Genomic DNA, 17,313 nt, shown 5'->3' with positions numbered 1-17,313 from the left:
GAAAAAATGAAAAGTAATCTAAGTTGTGACTATGAGCTGTTTGTGTCACCAATGATGGTCAAAAATATTGATATTATTTACCTGTCTACCCACTGTTATTGTGCCTTTTCTATGCCTGCAGCGCTGTAGCGCTGTGCCAGTCCCTCGTACATCGGCTTCAGGGACTTAGCATCAAAATGAACTTTAATGAAAGATTAAAACTAGTCGTGATGCCAAATATATAATATATTATCCTAATCATTGAGGCATTAATGTGTTTATATTTGACTGACTTTAAACAATTCTGGTGGTTTAATCTATTACAAGATCCTCATTTATTAGTTGAGTAACATCTGTGATATGCAACTAGTAATTAATGCAGTCAAACACACGTGAACACAACTATAAACTAACATGTGGCGTGACACCAACATAAATGCATTTATAGACATGACACTTGTACTAAAGTACAGTATTTACGGCTAACAACGTTTATAGTTTACTATTCTCTCAGTACGTACATAATATGTATACAGAATATAATGTAATATACAATATATTATTAGCATAATAAATATACAGGGTATAGTGTAACATATACTATATTGTTAGTATTTACAGCTAAAGACATGTATAGCTGGCTGTTCTCTAAGAACGTTTACAGTATATAATGTTAAAACAGTGTAAGATGAACAGATAATGAGAATATGTGTTAAATGACGTACAACAGCAAACGCTGCATATTTATCTGAATAATTATTACACAACAGACTAGTGTATTTTCTACGATTTCGTGTAGTTGTCTTTTTTAAGGATTTAGTGTTGGCTGATTTAAACTCCCTAACAGAAGGCGGCAGAAATGCTCAAATCAGCTACACGTGAATACCAGGATAACACTAGAAGAAGAACAGCTTTCGTGACGTCAGTGGCCCGCCTCCGCCGAGGAAGCCGCTGCATGTAAACAAAGAAGCAACAGCAGTTTCGATGGAGCCAACCGCAGTTAAATAAATGAGACATTGAACAGGGTTCGCTTTGTTCGAGAGTCTGTGTGTGTGATGGGGCTCCGCTCCGACTGAACCGGAACCAGCAACATGTCTATGGAAGATCCATTCTTCGTCGTCAAAGGGTCAGAGCAGTTTTTACGCTAACCACGCTAATGCTAACAGCAGGCCAGTAGCTATTGTTAGTCTGCCGAGACTCGCTAGCAAACCACAGGGACTGAAACCGAATTAACTTTATTACTTAGAAGCACGCAGAAGAAACCATAGCCGACTCCTAACGCTGGCTTTCAGTGTGCTGTGAGTTGGCCTGTTAGCATGTTGCTATGCTGTTAGTGGAGCTAGTGTTGATGATCAGTTTGTCAGTATACAATTAATTTCAAAACACTATTAAATGTGTCAATCGAATTAATTATATGAATCTTAAGGAACGTCAGCTCAAATGTTTCATGTTTATTCTTTATTCTTAGTTTACTTTAAGATTCCTAAATCATTAATTCAAGCAACAGTTTCTCTTCTAATAATCGTATCTGTTTTGTGTTTTATAGTAACGTGTTTCTATACCAATATCTTGTACCTGTTTAACATGAACTCAAACGGCTGGATCGCGTATTGTTGACTAGTCTGATCTGAGATCAGTTACCATCAGTGTGTCCCATGAACTACTGAGACTGTGGCGGCCCACTATGCCGTTGCTGGTGACGGTGAATTCATTATATTGACTTTTAAATGCTTATCATCCAGCCCATATTGTACTTAATCATACATTTTCAAATTAACAATCTGAATGATTAAAGACGCCTCCCTTCTACTAGTAGTACTAACCAGTATTGTCTAACATAATTGTTACAGACATGACAACTCCCTCAGATGTATTATTAGTTTAAAAGTCAGGGAAGCATTGTTTGTTTGGTCTGATTGTATCTTACATTACATTTCAGGTCATTTTAGCAGACGCTTTTATCCAAAGCGACTTACATTACACTTTAAACCCATGGCTTTTTCACATTTAGCCCAGGGAGTAATTAGGGGTTAGGTGTTTTGCTCAGGAACACTTCAACTTGAGACATGGGGCAGCCGGGACTCAAACCACCAACCCCCTGCGCCATGACGACCCCATATTCTTACATATTGGAAGAAGGGTGCTAGTCCCTTCCACACATGGAGGTGGGCTGTGTATTGATCAGACACTGGTGGCGGATCGGTATCCAGCCAGAGTGTTGTTATTGTCTGATTGCTGCATCCTGATGTTAGTACGGCACTGAAGGCAACGCAGAGTCACCATCACTGATGCGTTATGTTTGTTTGTTACAGTGAGGTGCAGAAGGCTGTCAACGCAGCACAGAGCCTCCATCACAGATGGAGCGAGCTGTTGCAGGAGGGGGGCGGGGCCTCCAAGGAGGAAATGGACTGGACGACCAATGAACTGAGGAACAGTCTGCGCTCCATCGAGTGGGACCTGGAGGACCTCGACGAGACAATCAATATCCTTGAAAAACAGAAGTGTTCTTTTTTGTTTGCTTATTGTGAGCTCAGCCATTTTAAGTGTGAACCTTTTCAGATAAACATGCCTCTTAACTCTCAGTGAACGCATTGTTGAGTCCAACCCAAAGAAGTTCAACCTGGATACAGCCGAGCTGTCCAAGAGGAAAGCATTCATCACTACCACCAAACATACTGTAAAGGTACGCTTCACCTTGTAATGACAAAATTATATGTAACCCTTTTAAATGCTTCATTTGTATAACCAGTTTATTAGTTGCAAGTGGTTAGATCACAAAGGCCCTGACATACAAACTGATGTCTCCCTCTTGGATTAGATGGTTCCAGCGTCATAGCTGTGGAGATTGACTGATTGTTTGTTATGTCTATGACCACCTTTGTTTTAGCATGTTGGGAGAGCAAGGACACGGTCAAAGAACTGACGTGTCTTACATGGATAAGATGTTCCCAGAACCCTGGCTGTAGATACTCAACAAGATGGTCAAAGGTTTCTGTTGACGCCACCGCTATCTAAACTTAGGTATAAGAACTGCCTCGATGTGTTGGGGGAAAAAAAGGAGGTTCTTGACAGTCTACTGACCACGTAGCTGTTGTGACCCTTTTTCCCTTGCAAGGAAATAAACGGAGAAAAGACATACTTGACTCAGAGCCTTTGTTTCTTACTTAACGATTGTCTGTGCAAAATCTTCCACCACTGTGGCCAGTAACATCCTCTACGCTGTAGTGTCCTGGGGAAGAAGGAAAAGGCAGCTAATGCCAATAGAGAATAAGCTCATTGGGACAGCTGGTCTGGAGTCTGTGGCTGACGGAGAAAAGGATGCAGAGGAAAACACAAAGTATCCTAGACAATGCCCCTCTGTTTCATGTAGCTTGCGGTCTAATGCCTTGCTCAAGGACACTTGTTCGATTAGTTGGATGCCTGCTGTCTGTGGGTTTCACTTCTCTGAACGGTTTAGGGGTGAATGTGTCCATAATCCCTGTCAAACAAAGAACAAGTGAAATCAAAACTGTTATGTGAAAAATAAACCTGCAGATACAGACCCGCGATGAAATATTTGTTAATCTAATCAGGCGTGGTCATGACAGGTCAGATGTAATATTTGATCCGATGGATTGTGTACGCTGCTTTTTCCAATACACTGTAACAGTATTATAAATTCATAGTGTGTGTTTCTGTTTGTATCATCCAAAAACATGACTGAATGTCCTCTTGTGTCACCACCCTCTTCTATTCACTAACATTGTCTCTGCAGTGCACTGCTAATGAGCATGTAGCTATAACAAAAGGCCGAGCACTGTGCCTTTAATGCTGACAAGTGTAGTGATAATAATCACACACAGAGGCCCCCCTGTGAACACTGTGGGTTTTCTGGTGAGTGAGCCTATAGAAATATACCACATCAGACACACACCATAGCTCTACAAGTGTGCAGGAAGCGTCCCTCCCTCTCTCTCTCTGTCTGTCTGTCTATCAGTCTCTCTCTCACAGACACACCCACACAACACTGGCGCCAACAGGCAAATCCCCCCCCTTCCACCCTCTCTTCGCTGACCTCTAATTATGTCATGCGAAAAAGCTGTGTCCCATTGAAAAGCTCCCTTAATCAAACCCAATTAATTCCGCTATTTTCCCTTATTGTTCCTTGCGAGGAACGCGTCTCTCCAATAAGACTGTTAACTCCAGCCGGGGCCCTTTCAGATCTACTGGGTTGCAGGAGCGAAATAATAGACTGTGCAATTAATCAATTAGTCATTATGGTCTCGGTTGTTGTTAATGAACACAGTAACTGTTAGGTGAGTTAGGGCTTCCTCCAAATGACTAGTCTTCCTATTAGAAATTTAGTCATTTCATGATCGTGATCATTTCAGTAAGATAATTGGTGCACACTTATAATTACCAGGCTACCTGTATGTTCCTAATTTATTTGCATAGTTGTTTTGGGCTTTTTGGTTTGACTATAGTTTGACAACAAGAAAACTAGCAGACAATTTCAAATCATTAGCAAAAAGTGTACTTCTCCCACATTTCATTTACGTTGACGTTTTGCATTTTCACTATTGACCTCTTCCTGCTCAAGTTACTGAACGTTGACCATTAAAAAACACACTATTGGAATAAAGCTCTGTCACTAATGTTTTATGTTTATCTTTTATAACTGTTTAATGCATAACCATAATCAGGTTGTGAAGCTATGCAAGCCAATGCATATTCTCAAGTCAGTTCCAATCTATAAATCCGATCTAAAGTCCTACCTCAAGTCTTTGCCGAGGAGCCTTTGGAAAAGCTGAACATACAGCGGAGTATGCCGACTTTGCTCTTGGAACATTTGCCACATGAGACCACGGGGTCAAGCATGAATGTCGCGGCTGAAATCCTCAAGATCCCGACTTGTCTGCGACTCAAGTCCAATATCCCTGCTTCTATATATTGATATATTTGACTTACATGTGATCACAGCATTATGCTTTTATTGGTCATGTTTCATCGTTGTAAGACTGATGTTCAGATTTGTTTTCCAGTACGATAAGCAGGATTAAAGGCTGTGTTCCTGTGTGTTAAACCACCACAAGATTTAACATCAAGCAGCATGTCGACGGATTGATTTTCAATACAATCCGGATTAGGTTGGTCAATGTTATGAATGTAATGCTGTTCAATGCGTCAGCAGTGACCATTGAGCTGAGACAATGTTAACACTCTATGGTATTACTCCGGTGTTCTCACATATCTTTTCCTGGGATGTTTCCAAATCCTCAGTGATTCCAAACATAGGTACACTTTGAGAAGTTCGGCGCTTAGTAAGAGATAAGATAAGAGAGTGGCTTACAAAAGCAGCAGCTCAAATCCTATTTGGCTCACATTTGTAAACATGTGCCACTTTGCAGAGCACAGAATACAAACAGAACCTATTCTTTTCATTTTTGATCTGCCGCTGCTCTTTTTCCCATGCACCCACTACGACTAAACGCATGCCTTCCCTGAGCCACTGACTGGGGCTACAGCCCCGACCCGGCTCCAGCTGAGCAGTGCCAAGCTGTCCAGCAGTCAGTTAGTGTCTGCCCAGCCCAGCCCAGCCCAGCCCGGCCCGGCCCGGGCACTAATCCTCGGGCTGTCAGAGGACCCCGCTCTGAACTCATCCTGCAACACAGGAAAACGCTCTAATTGGGGGATTTTCTACATCATTAACTCCGATGAGCAGCCATCCCTCCCTCCCTCCCTCCCTCCTTCCCCTCTTCCTCTCCACTCTTCCTCCTTCTGTCTCCCTCTTTCTCTCTCTCCCACACTTTTTCCAGCATAATCTTTCTTAATAGTTCAATTTTTCCTTTCTCCCACTCTGACTCACTCTGTCAAATTATCTTTTATCCCCTCAAGTTAATTTTTCTTTTCCTTTTTTTTAATCAATTCAGCATAAAGTTTCTTTATCTCTTTGGGAATAACATGAGACGGAACTCAACAACAAAAAATAACATGTCAAAGAAGTGAGAGTCCTAAAAACCTTTGTAGTCTAATCTCTGAACTTGCTACAGTTTATACAGAGTAAAAGGCAATTTGTGTGATCCCTTAAAGTTGAACTCAAATATGAGTTTTCTTCTTTTTTTCTGAACAGATCAAGTTTAGGCACATGATTCATAACTTCCTTTACTTCTAATCCCTATTAACAACAGGCCCCAGCCCCAGTTTGTGCCTCTCCCTCCCGTTACCATTCAATTTTAATCACTAATCCACCTTGAGGTTCTTTTCTCAAAACCCCCAACATCTGGCTGAAAAAAAGATACTGTCCGCTGCTCAAAAATACAATTCTGAACCCGTTTTCCAAACTGCAACATATTTTATCCCGATCCAGATTGCTTGCAATAAAAAATACATTTCTCATCCAGTCAAAGGTCATAAAGTGGTCGACGGACAGGCCGTCACAACAGCAATAAGTGTTGCTTAATGGCGTTTGGAAAATTAAGCCTAGTAGTAACTGATGAGTGGCACGAACCACCATTTAGTATGTGATCGGTTCAGGACACGTAAAAGAGACATTTCTTCCTGTTCCACTGGTCCATCCATATGGCCGTGGTAGAGAGGTTCATCCAGGTCCCCATCTGTCCCAAGAAAGTGATTCACACGCTGAGGAGGGCAGCTAGCATGGCGGCACCGGCCCCTCTGTGAACATGTGTTGCAGCGGCTGAGCCTGCCGGTCGGCCTCCGGGGCAATTAGGGCGTCGGGCCCTGTGGTCAGAGGCCCCCCTGGGAAGCGCTGATTGATTGGAGTCTCATCTTCCTAACAGGCTGGCACCCTGCCACCAAACCATGGAACAGCAGAGAGGATTGGGAGGGGTACAAAAGAGAGAAAGAGCTCTTACATGACAGAGAGAGAGAGAGAGAGACGGGGCACAAGTGTGTTAAGAGGAAAAGAAAGAAAAATGTCTCTGCCCATGTCAGATGATAACGATTATACTGTAGTAATCTTGGACTGCTCTTTAGACTTACCGAGGGGAGGGGTACGGTGACCGTGTGGGAATAAGTGCACAGGTCAACATGAAAGCATTGCAGTGAGAAAGTGGAGACAGATATTCTATCAAACTATATTTATTTTTTCATTAGATCCTTTCCAGAATATGGATATCAACGACCCCAGACAAAGTCAAAAAGAAAGAAAACAATGAGGTCACTAGGACAGATATAACTAGGACATGTGAGAAACCAAACAGCCATTCAAGCAAATATTTTAAACTTTTCACGCATAAAAAAACAACTAACCAACTCAAACTTCTAGTGCATTTTTGTCCTGTATCTAACCTTTGGCTTATTCTTGGTCCACATTTACTGTATTTAGCATCCTAAAGACGCTCTTAACGTGCAAGGTAATCCTTATTCCCTCAACAGTGTGAGATCCTGGCATTGTACAATAGGAAGTCTAAACATCACTATCCAACAGCATAACAAAATTAATATCTGGGTTTCTTTCGTCTGTTAGCGGTACAGCTATGGGTTTTTAAATGAAATTAAAAAATAACAATTAATGTTGTTGTTGCCGCTGCCGTCAGTGTGGATGCATGACTTGCTGTCAGCAATCATTTTATAAATATCACAACCATGTAATAGGTAGTTAGGGGGAAATGTGTCTTCTTCCCATAAAAAAAAGAAAGGAAATACATGTCAAAAAAATTATGGGTGGTCTGAAATTGCACTTTAAGCTGAAGGATTTTCTGTCCCTCGTGTTCCTTAACAAAGAATTTGTCTTGCTGTACACATTCAGTTATTTGCTACTTGCGATGCAAAAATGTCTCATTCAAATCTATTTTCTCTCTACAGCTCATGTGAAACACATATGAAGACAACTAGAGCTTGACTCTGTAACAGAAAAGAACAATATTGTGTCACTAATGACCGTAGCTAAAATCCATGTCTCTCCTCCTTTGATTGAGAAAGAAAAAAAAACTCCATGACAAAATGATTACAAGGGCCTCTTTAGTGCAGCCTGAGACTGTCCCCCCCACCCTCTCACGACCCCCTCCTCCGCCTCTTTTAGACAAAGAGGATACACTTGGATCAATTGTGAAGAACAAAGACTAAACTATTTGGGGTGACGCATCACACAGGGCTTTTTCTGCTGCCCTGCACGTACACGCAGCCACCCAACACCGAGCTGCCAACGGGTCTTCTTCTCCAACAGCCACTCAAGCAAAAAGAGAGTTACTCTGCTCTCTATTATTTATTTCTGTCTGTCTGTCTTTCTTTCTTTCTGTCATACTTATTTAAAGCAATCTTTGCACAGGTCACAGAAACTGTGCAGAACTATTTTTGGTATATGTTCAGCCGTGGTCCGCTTTAAAGGTGCCATCGATACTTGTTTGATTGTCCTCTTACCGTATATTGGAAACAAGATAGTCGGCCCCATTGGTCCCCATTGGTCCTTTTGCCAGTCATAGCAGGTAATCTAAATATATATCTCAACTGGGCAACCAGTTAAAAAAAAACATAGTGAGGGAAGCTTAAACACATGTTTTTATGAGTCAAAAGATGAGTGAGATCTGAATGTGACGTCACAGTCGTAGCTTTTTAAAGCTGTGCTCACATTAATCTGAGACGGGATTCTCCTCCACACAGTTGTCTCAGACGCTGACTAGCTGACCCATGAAAATGACGATTGGATTAATTCGTAAAAACACAAACTTGGTAAAAAAAAAAAATGGGAGAATAGAAGAAAAAGAAAACATGAGATGATGAGAACAACAATACCCATATTTGGGGGATTCTCAGTTTAAACAAACATCCTGTTGATGGAAAGCTGTCTGCTTAACATTTCTAGACAATAAAAACAACTTTACAATTTCTTTCATATATGTTTAAAGTGTGTTTGTGACCCCTGATAACCTGCCGCCTGTTATCAGCAGACAAGCCGTTAAGGAATATGGTTGGAAGTACGCATTTATCGATGGGTAATTGTGGCAGTAAAAACACAAAGGTCTGTCATTTAAAAAAAGATGGCTGGTCAGGAAAGACATTCTCTGGGTTTCCAGAGTGCAAGAAGTCATTTTCCTTTGAAGCACCCAAGGCATTGCTAAACACTTTCATATTCGAGGGAGAACGGATATCTGGAATTTGGTGGTTTTAAAATGAGCAACTCAACCAAACTATAGAGTTCACTTGTATGCTTCATGTCCTTGAGATGAGGAACAAAAAAAGGGAGGACGTCAAAAATCCTCAGTTTTCACAGTACAAAATTAATTTCCTTTGCTCTATGGGTATAAGACGAGCCACTGCCGTATTTCTCAACATGTTACTCACTGACAACACCTCCCTTTCCCAATGTCATTCACGTGGACGGATAGTTCATTTAGTCACATGGGATGCCAGGTCTTGTCCATGGATTGGAGATGCTCCTTGGCTTTCATTCTCAGAGCAGCGATACTGGAGCTGCGCTGGTCCACGTCCTCCAGAGGGTACTTATCATTGTACGGCGCTGTGCACTGGTAGGGAGGAGGGGCCATACTCTGCATTCCCTGGCCCATAGACGGATGAGGATGAGAGTGAGGATGAGGAGGATGAGGAGAGGAGTTGAGGAAGCCGTGACTGGGGTAGCTGGGTTGGAGGCCCTGAGGTGGACCCATGAAGCCCGGGATGCTGTGGACCGGTGTGGCACTGGACAGGGGGGAGGAGAGCCACGGGTCCAGGGGGAGGGAATTGGTCATCGCCCCGATGCTGGTATGAACCTGCGGCGGGCGGTTGAAGGAAAGCATCGGCGAGTCGTGCAGCTTCATGGTGCTGGCATCCATTTTTTCCTGCCGACGCCATTTAGCTCTGCGGTTCTGGAACCAGACCTGGAGGACAGAAAAGTTGCAATTGACTGTTTTGTCCACAAAGTTTCAACGGGTATCAAAATGTAAACTTAATGGATGTGATACGCCATCAATTCAGATTTGTGTTTAATTATGTTCCTTCAAATGTGTGGGGACCTAATCGGTAATTGTGAATGGAATGGAAGCATTTTGAGCTGCAGAGTTATTAAAATTCAGCCTTGTGCAGTTAAGTAGCCACAAGGCCAAAGAAGCCATCATACAGTTTTAAAAGTACAGCTTCTTGCTCGCATGACTTATCCGATCTCCTCACCTGAAAGCCAATGGCCAAATGCCACGTCTCTAATTCTTTAAGTCTTAAGGAATCTGCCAGCTCTTTGCTTGTGGGAGTCGGATTATTCAAATTATTCTAAAATAGAAAAAACAAACCTAAATACTTCCTCACGTAAACAGACAAAACATCTCTGGCTTTATAGACGAGAGAAGCACACCTAAATACGTTTGTGATGTTGTGGTTCCTTCCTACCTGAACTCGGACTTCAGGGAGGTTGACCTTCATGGCGAGCTCCTCGCGGCTGTACACGTCCGGGTAGTGGGACTTCTCAAAGGCACGCTCCAGCTCGTGCAGCTGGTAGGTGGTGAAGGTGGTGCGGTTGCGCCGGTGCTTCTTCTTGGGCTGCTCGTCCTTGCACGGCTCGGGAGACTTGCCTTCGTCACTCTCCACAGTCTTCCTCAGTTCACTGAGCTCCTCGTCGCACTTGTTGGCGAAAAAGCCGCTATCTGTTCAACACAAAGGAAAAACGAATTAGGTGTTTTTGTAAATCAGTATTTGACTTTAGAAAACTTGTGTTGACTTCACAAAGGTGACAAAAAAACCTCCATGTCCTGTTAACATTTGTGAGCACCAGCCACTGAAAAGTCCTTATATCCTTAAAGGCAAATAATAATTATAAATAATTTTGTCTCAATTCTTCTCTCGCTTCCTTATTCCGTTATTGCTTTAAATTGCTGTACATGACTTTCAGTTACAGGATAATACAGACGAAAATGACACAGTGGGTTAAGGATTAAATGTTTAACCGTATTAGTCTAATCACCAAGTAATTTAATTAAACAATTATAAAGATGATGATCCGGTCATCAGATCAGTCTTTTGTGAAGCTGTGCTCCCGAATCCGGTACCATAAAACACAGAACAGTAGGTTAAACTTTTAATAACTTTCCTGGGAGAAGTATTAGTATTCACAACGCAGTGTTGAGTAAGAAATGCAACTTTGGCATCTGAGCAGGAAGAAATATTTGTTAACATTAGTGGAATAATCTAGTATGGTAAATATTCACCTTCAGCATGATCCAAATGAAATGAACTCCTACTGTACGTTGTTCAGCAAAAATATGCACTCGGTTTTTGTAGCGTTTTCTATGGAGCCACTTTGGGACAGAAGACACAAGTTGTGAACACAACAACCTTCTAAGTCACACAAACAGCAGATACGGAGCAACATCATGTTTCATGTCAATGTTTCATAAACAACCCAATGTAAATGCGAGCATGTTTGTGTGACTGAGATGATTGTATGGAGATAAAGGAGGAGGGGATGGAGATGGGGAGGGTGGGGGGGCGGCTTTGTGGTCTTTCAACTGGCAAACGGGAGCTGAGGGCAAAGGCAAAGCAGGATCTTTAGGGGTTCATTTATCCACCTCTCATTAAGCAGCCATGACAAAGGCCAGGCCCGGACAAAGGCAGAGGTCCGGTCTGGTTCAGTGACCAGCTCTTGGCCTGTCAGCCCATCACAGCCACTGGTCTGAAGGCTGCCCACTGTTTTTCAACCAGCAGAACATCTCGGAGCGGACAGGAGGGGGCTGGCCGACACCAAACACCCGAAAATGACTCATTTCGGGGGAACCGGGCCGACTTCACAGGATTGTTGCACACAAAAGAGTGATGTCATGGATGTTGATGTATGTTAATCAAGAAAAAACAAATGTCTGGCTGGATTCAGGGACTGAATTTTGTCTTTCTGAGTTTTGTTTTTTTAGGGGGAGGCGGGGTTTCTGACACAAAAATCACCAACCACCTGCCAGATACTGCATGTGAGAATAGCTTCAGATTAAACGTGATGAATTTGATTCCGAGACAAAACGATAACACCGGAATGAACTACTGTACAATCTAATCTGCAAAGAAGAGAAGATTAGGGGAATTCCACAAGGGGGTGGGATTGGGTTCGGGGACATAAACCCTCTACACCATCTTGTCCTGCGATTTATCTCTCAACACGGTTCACGCAACACGCTCCACATGGCGACAGTCCGTAACACGGGGATTTTGAAAAGTGACTGTTTTTAAAAATCCAATAGCACCTCACCTTTATTAAAATAGGTCCATGTTTTTTATCATCGGTCAAACATTGTCAATGCTGCTTTTTATAGTGAAGGCCTACAGTGCAGATTTGTCAACATGCAAACATTTAAAGAATATTTAACAATAAATGTTTTCCTTTTAAAAGGCAATACGGGGTTGGAGACTGTTGCTTGAACTGAGTATTATGTCTTTTTAGTGGATGTATTGAACCCTTCAATGTTAATGGTTAAAGATTTTCATTGATCACAAGTCGATCCTGGCTATTTTTAATCGCTGAAAGACTGAATCTACGTTTGTGGCCAAAAAGATTTAGTCAGCGCTCCAGTCCAAATGTATTATGTTTGCTCACACGCATCAATATCCTAACTTCAGTGCAGCCAAATCAATTCCATCAAATCCAATTAAAATCTCTGAAAGGCTGAACCCGCAGCTCATACTTATCCGTCCTTCCAAGACCAGAGGTCCTGCTGTTCAATCAATATCCTCGACCATCCCAAATGTTTTCAGACAAAAGATCAGACTTCGTCTTTAGTAACGAACTTCGAAGGAACATCTGCACTGAACGAATCCACCTTCGAGGTGATGTGGACCTAAATGCTCTTAACGGTGACATGGCGGTAGAAAGTCCACACAGGCCCGAGTCCTTCAGCGGCAGCTTAACTCACCGTGGTACTGCTGCTGCTCCGTGCTGCCGTTTCTCAGAGAGGAAAGGTGCCCGCTGTAGGTTGGGTGCGATGTGGGCTCCTGCTGTCTGCCAGGCTCCGCCAGGCCATCTATGTCCACTTTGTGGGGCCGCGGGGGCCCGTCGGGGCTGAGCAGGGGGTCCTGGTCTTTGCTGAAACCCAGAATGACATCGATGCTGTGGACGCGGCCCCCCACAGCGACGCCCCCACCTTTGCCCATCTCGTGGAAGTTGCCGGGTGAGAGGCAGCTGTCGTCCACCATGCTCATGGTGTCCAGTGATAAATGCATCCGCGCGTCTGGGCACTAAAAATCAGCAGAAAGGGGTTTAAGTGGAGGAGTGAATTTACAATAGTGGGTCAGGGATCACCTGGGGACTTTAGATGACCTTTCATACAAACCCGCTTAGCCTCCGTGGACGCCGGAGCTCAAGTATCTATCCTTTAGAGCTACAGTACTAACGAGAGCACTGATGGACACTAATGACACAAGTTGCCTCATAATCCCTACTTCTTTATTATGAATGATGAGCACTAAGGGCCATAAAGGGTCAATGAATATGAGCTGCAGAATTAAACATCTTAATGAAACAAAGAGAACTTTTCTCATAAAAACTTTGTTGTGTAAATGAAAGTACATACCAATGACACGTACCTAGTCCCTTTTCTGATAATGTATCTCGCAATACTTTGTAAGGTTATTACAGAAATCTGCCATGTTTTGTGAGTATGATATTTTAACTGCAGAAGGGATCCAAATCTTTAAAGAGCAACAAACCATGTGATGTCTGTAATACTGACTGTTTCACTTCACGGTTTATATGGTTTGGGTGAAATAATGGATGCTGCTAAAAAAACAATGAGGGAAATTTGTGGAAATAATACAAAGAAGAAGAAAGATGAAAAAGACCCTTATTCTGCCACATTTTTTGCCAACGGGGTGAATATCTTATCTGATATTAATTCTGCGTTTGCTAATTTTCATACTTTAGTTTCAACAACACCAACGTGTGTTGTTGAAACTAAAGTAAAGCCACAGAGCACCGGACTCACACATCTCAGGTCGCACGACAAGTAACACAATCAGCCTCACTGAAAAGCACAACAGCCATAAAACGAGATAATGATGTAGAGCTTACCTTTTTGAAGTAATCACGCTGAACTGTTAAAGCTGATGATGCCAGTGCTCCACCTGTTCCTCTCGGCGGCTCCCCCTCACACTTCACTCGTCCCAGGTCCGCAATGTGCAGAGCTCGCAATTACTCAGCCGGCTTTTCTTACCTCGCATCTCTCTGAATCACTTCTCTATGTGGCAAAACAGTCCCGACAGAATAAACCTCCAATAAAGTGCAACTGCAGCCGCCCAGTGCAAAAAAAAATAAAGCATTCAACAACTGAGTGGAGACGTCATGCACTCGGGCTGGGAGAGGAGAGTGGAAGAGGAGAAAGACGGAGAGAGGGAGAGGAGGACAAAGCGGGGGGTGGGAGGGCGGGAGGAGTGGGGGGTGAGGGGAAACGTTGGGATTAAGAGAAGGTTAATAATTGGAATCCTTCCCGTGTAAGAGTGATTGGCAGCTGGTTCCTGCAGAAGTAATTGTTTTAAATGTCATTTCTATTCACCCCCACAGCAGGAGGCCTCGGCTAATGAAGCCTGGACAAGACTTTCTTTCATAAATGTATTGTTTTAAAGACAAAAGGCCCACTGAAAGTTTTCACTAAGCGCACTAAGCACACTAAGCCCACCAAGCCCGCCACCCCTCCCTAATCATTGGAACTACATTCAGAAAGGGAAACTTTCAAATTATATATGTTAAAACTAACATCAGAATTAGATTATCTTGACCATTGAATCTTCATTTTTGGATTTTTTAAATATTTACATTAAAAATCCCAATGTAAAAAACAGTAAATTACAATACAAAGAGGGGACAAAATTTCCAAAAATGATTTAAGATTCTGTTACTTTTGCACATGCGATTTGTCTTGTTTCATGACGTGACATTGTTTTGACCTTTTTTGACATGATTATGTTTTATTCAGTAAAACCTAATTTTACTAACAAATAAAGTAAGGACAGGACATAGCAGCTCAGGATATTCTTTTTTTTTTAAATAAAATAAAAATGTTTTTAGTTGGTTCACATCATGAGTGAGAAACGTTTTATTCAGTATGCGAATAACGCGATTAGCGATTCCATAGAAATATATGATAAATTACTCAGAAGCATTGCAGTGACTCTATTTGAATCCCATTTTAACCGAGACTGTAAGGAACCCTCCAAACTTAAGATCAAACTGAATAACGCATTACATTACATGACACAAGTGTTTGCTTTCTGTGAGCAACCTCCATCTTTCTCAGACGACAGTGTCGGACAGTAATACCGACCTGGTGGAGGAGAAGGGCGATGCGACAATACATTGGACAAATTTAATGCAGTCAGAGATGATATGTTGACAACAAACTGGGGACAAGAAGTAAGCAGGTTCACCATCTTCACATTCTTGTATCTTGTGTCTTTGTTGCTGCAGCTCAAAATTGTCTTTTAGCTGCAGTGAAGCAGCAGACTTTAACCCGGCTTAAGGTCACAGAAATCCACCGCAACTCTAAAGACGGTAAAGCGATTACCTGTGACCTAAAACATATAGTCAAGTTAGACAAACCGATTTGACAGCTGATTCAATTTAATCTTTAAGAACGGCAGACTTTTAAGAGAAAGTCTGCCACAAGAAAAGGAGAATAATCATCTACATCGCAGCCATTTAAACCAGAGTGCACTACGACAATAAACAATGATACTCCAACAATCCTTCCCACTGGAGTCACCCGGCTGTTTACAGGATGACTCTCACCGCCAGCAGGCCGACAGTGTGTCCCGCCCGAGGGTCGCCCGAAAGGGCACAAAACCCAGCCAGAACCAACTACCAGGGGGAAGGTCCTGTACTCACCACAAATACATAGATTAGATTTAACTGTCTTGTCATTGCAGAGTACAGGTACTGAGAGAACGAAAGGCAGTTTGGCACCTAACCAGAAGTGCAAGAGAGCAGATGAAGTGCAGAGTGTATATAAATACATGTACAGCGTGAAATATACATGGAGCAGTATTTACGTTAAGCAGCAGGGTTTTGAATATGAATGACAAGGTAGTGCAAGTTGTGCAAATATGAGATATTTGTGCAAATATATATTAATACTTCAGACCATTCAAAACATTAGTCTTCTCCACTTATCCTCCAAATGCAACTCCAACAAGTCAGAAAATATTTGTTATGCAAATTAGTCCGGAGAATTGGCACTTTGCTGTGCTACCAGCTAACAACGCTGAATATATATATATATATATATATATATATAATATATATATATTCAGCGTTGTCGTATATATATATAGCCGTATAATTTATCTCAGACAAACCTCACCAAGGCCGGAGTAAAGTTATCTCCAAGCATATGAATCATAAATGCCTTTTATCTCTGACATTTTTAAACCCTTTTCTGCGTGGTGTGAGTTGGATCCGATTGGATCAGACAATTCCAAAAAGTGGTTGAATTGTGCGATTTGGCCACCAACAACAGCCGGACAGGAAAGAATCCAGACTTTCACTCTATCAAAGTAAAACTTTGCATGTTTACTGTCCACACGCTGGGCGTAGATGTGATTGTAGCCTCGTATCTCAGTGATTTATCGGGCTTGATAGTGACTTTTTTTGGGCAATTCTAAAAATTCAAAAGGTTTTAATTGTGTGTTATACTGATTTATTTTTTTCACCAGTAACATAAAAACTGATTTTTACACATTAGAACACTCACAGGGGTTCCCCTGTTCTCCCCGATCCTGAAAGAAAAAAAATGGTCCAGATAGACAAAGTAGTTTGAGAGTTGTTACACTTTGTATCATGGGTATGCCCTTTTCGGAGCAGAGGCCAAAAAACAAGGTGGGAGTCAAAGGGGCTAAGGTACTTGTTTATCCACTCGTGATTTTCTTAACACAGTTTTGTCCTTCCACTGTTTCTCTGTTATCCTTATTGCACATAAATTGGTTAAGAAGGAGCAGTGCAGTTATCAAGCTGCTTAGTTTTATCAGATGACAATGTAAGTCCCCTTGATCCTATTAGAGGTAAAAGCAGCTAACGTGTAAATGCACAGTGTCAGCTTACTGAGTGGCGTGGAGAGGGGAGGGGAGGGAGGGAGAGGGGGAGAGAGGGGGCAGAAAGGGGGAGAGAAACTGTGCTGCTGGTGGTGGTGTGACGGGGAAGGTACAGTTCATGTGATCTCTGGTTCTCGGTCATGCATCGACTTCCATAAGGAAACATCTATAAACTAGTGGATGCTTCCTTTTGAGGCGTATTATCTGGCAGTGCGTTAGCAACTTTCTACCTTTCTTACTTTTTTTAGTCTTAAATCTGGCATGAACAGCCCATCTAATCGCCTGCAAAACCAACACTTTCAAGAACACTGTATCCATTTATCTTTCTATATCCATGATCTTAACAGG

The 17,313-nt window shown here is 42.3% G+C and overlaps 2 protein-coding genes across 3 annotated transcripts; one reads left to right on the top strand and one right to left on the bottom strand.

Moving 5' to 3' along the window:
- Positions 1-900: 900 nt before the first annotated feature.
- Positions 901-8,687, top strand: LOC120823818 (syntaxin-6). 2 transcript variants are annotated; one of them, XM_040184184.2, is made up of 4 exons: positions 901-1,105; positions 2,292-2,461; positions 2,568-2,662; positions 7,786-8,687. In XM_040184184.2, exons 1-4 carry the CDS (start codon positions 1,071-1,073, stop codon positions 7,792-7,794), a joined length of 309 nt encoding a protein of 102 aa, XP_040040118.2. In that variant the 5' UTR covers positions 901-1,070; the 3' UTR covers positions 7,795-8,687. The 2 variants fall into 2 exon arrangements, with proteins under 2 accessions (XP_040040118.2, XP_040040116.2); XM_040184182.2 differs by lacking the exon at positions 7,786-8,687 and adding an exon at positions 2,867-3,115.
- rx1 (retinal homeobox gene 1) lies at positions 7,044-14,461 on the bottom strand. The gene is made up of 4 exons (XM_040184179.2): positions 13,955-14,461; positions 12,801-13,122; positions 10,297-10,550; positions 7,044-9,794 (listed from the first exon to the last, which is right to left on the bottom strand). The coding sequence occupies exons 2-4, from the start codon at positions 13,105-13,107 to the stop codon at positions 9,315-9,317; spliced, it is 1,041 nt and encodes a 346-aa protein (XP_040040113.2). The 5' UTR covers positions 13,108-13,122; positions 13,955-14,461; the 3' UTR covers positions 7,044-9,314.
- Between the last annotated feature and the right edge of the window lie 2,852 nt (positions 14,462-17,313).

Source organism: Gasterosteus aculeatus, chromosome 8 (genome assembly GCF_964276395.1).
Source record: "Gasterosteus aculeatus chromosome 8, fGasAcu3.hap1.1, whole genome shotgun sequence".
NCBI classification, from domain to species: Eukaryota; Metazoa; Chordata; class Actinopteri; order Perciformes; family Gasterosteidae; genus Gasterosteus; species Gasterosteus aculeatus.
Note: the sequence above shows the minus strand (reverse complement) of the source record. Positions and strands in the feature narration are given on the sequence as shown.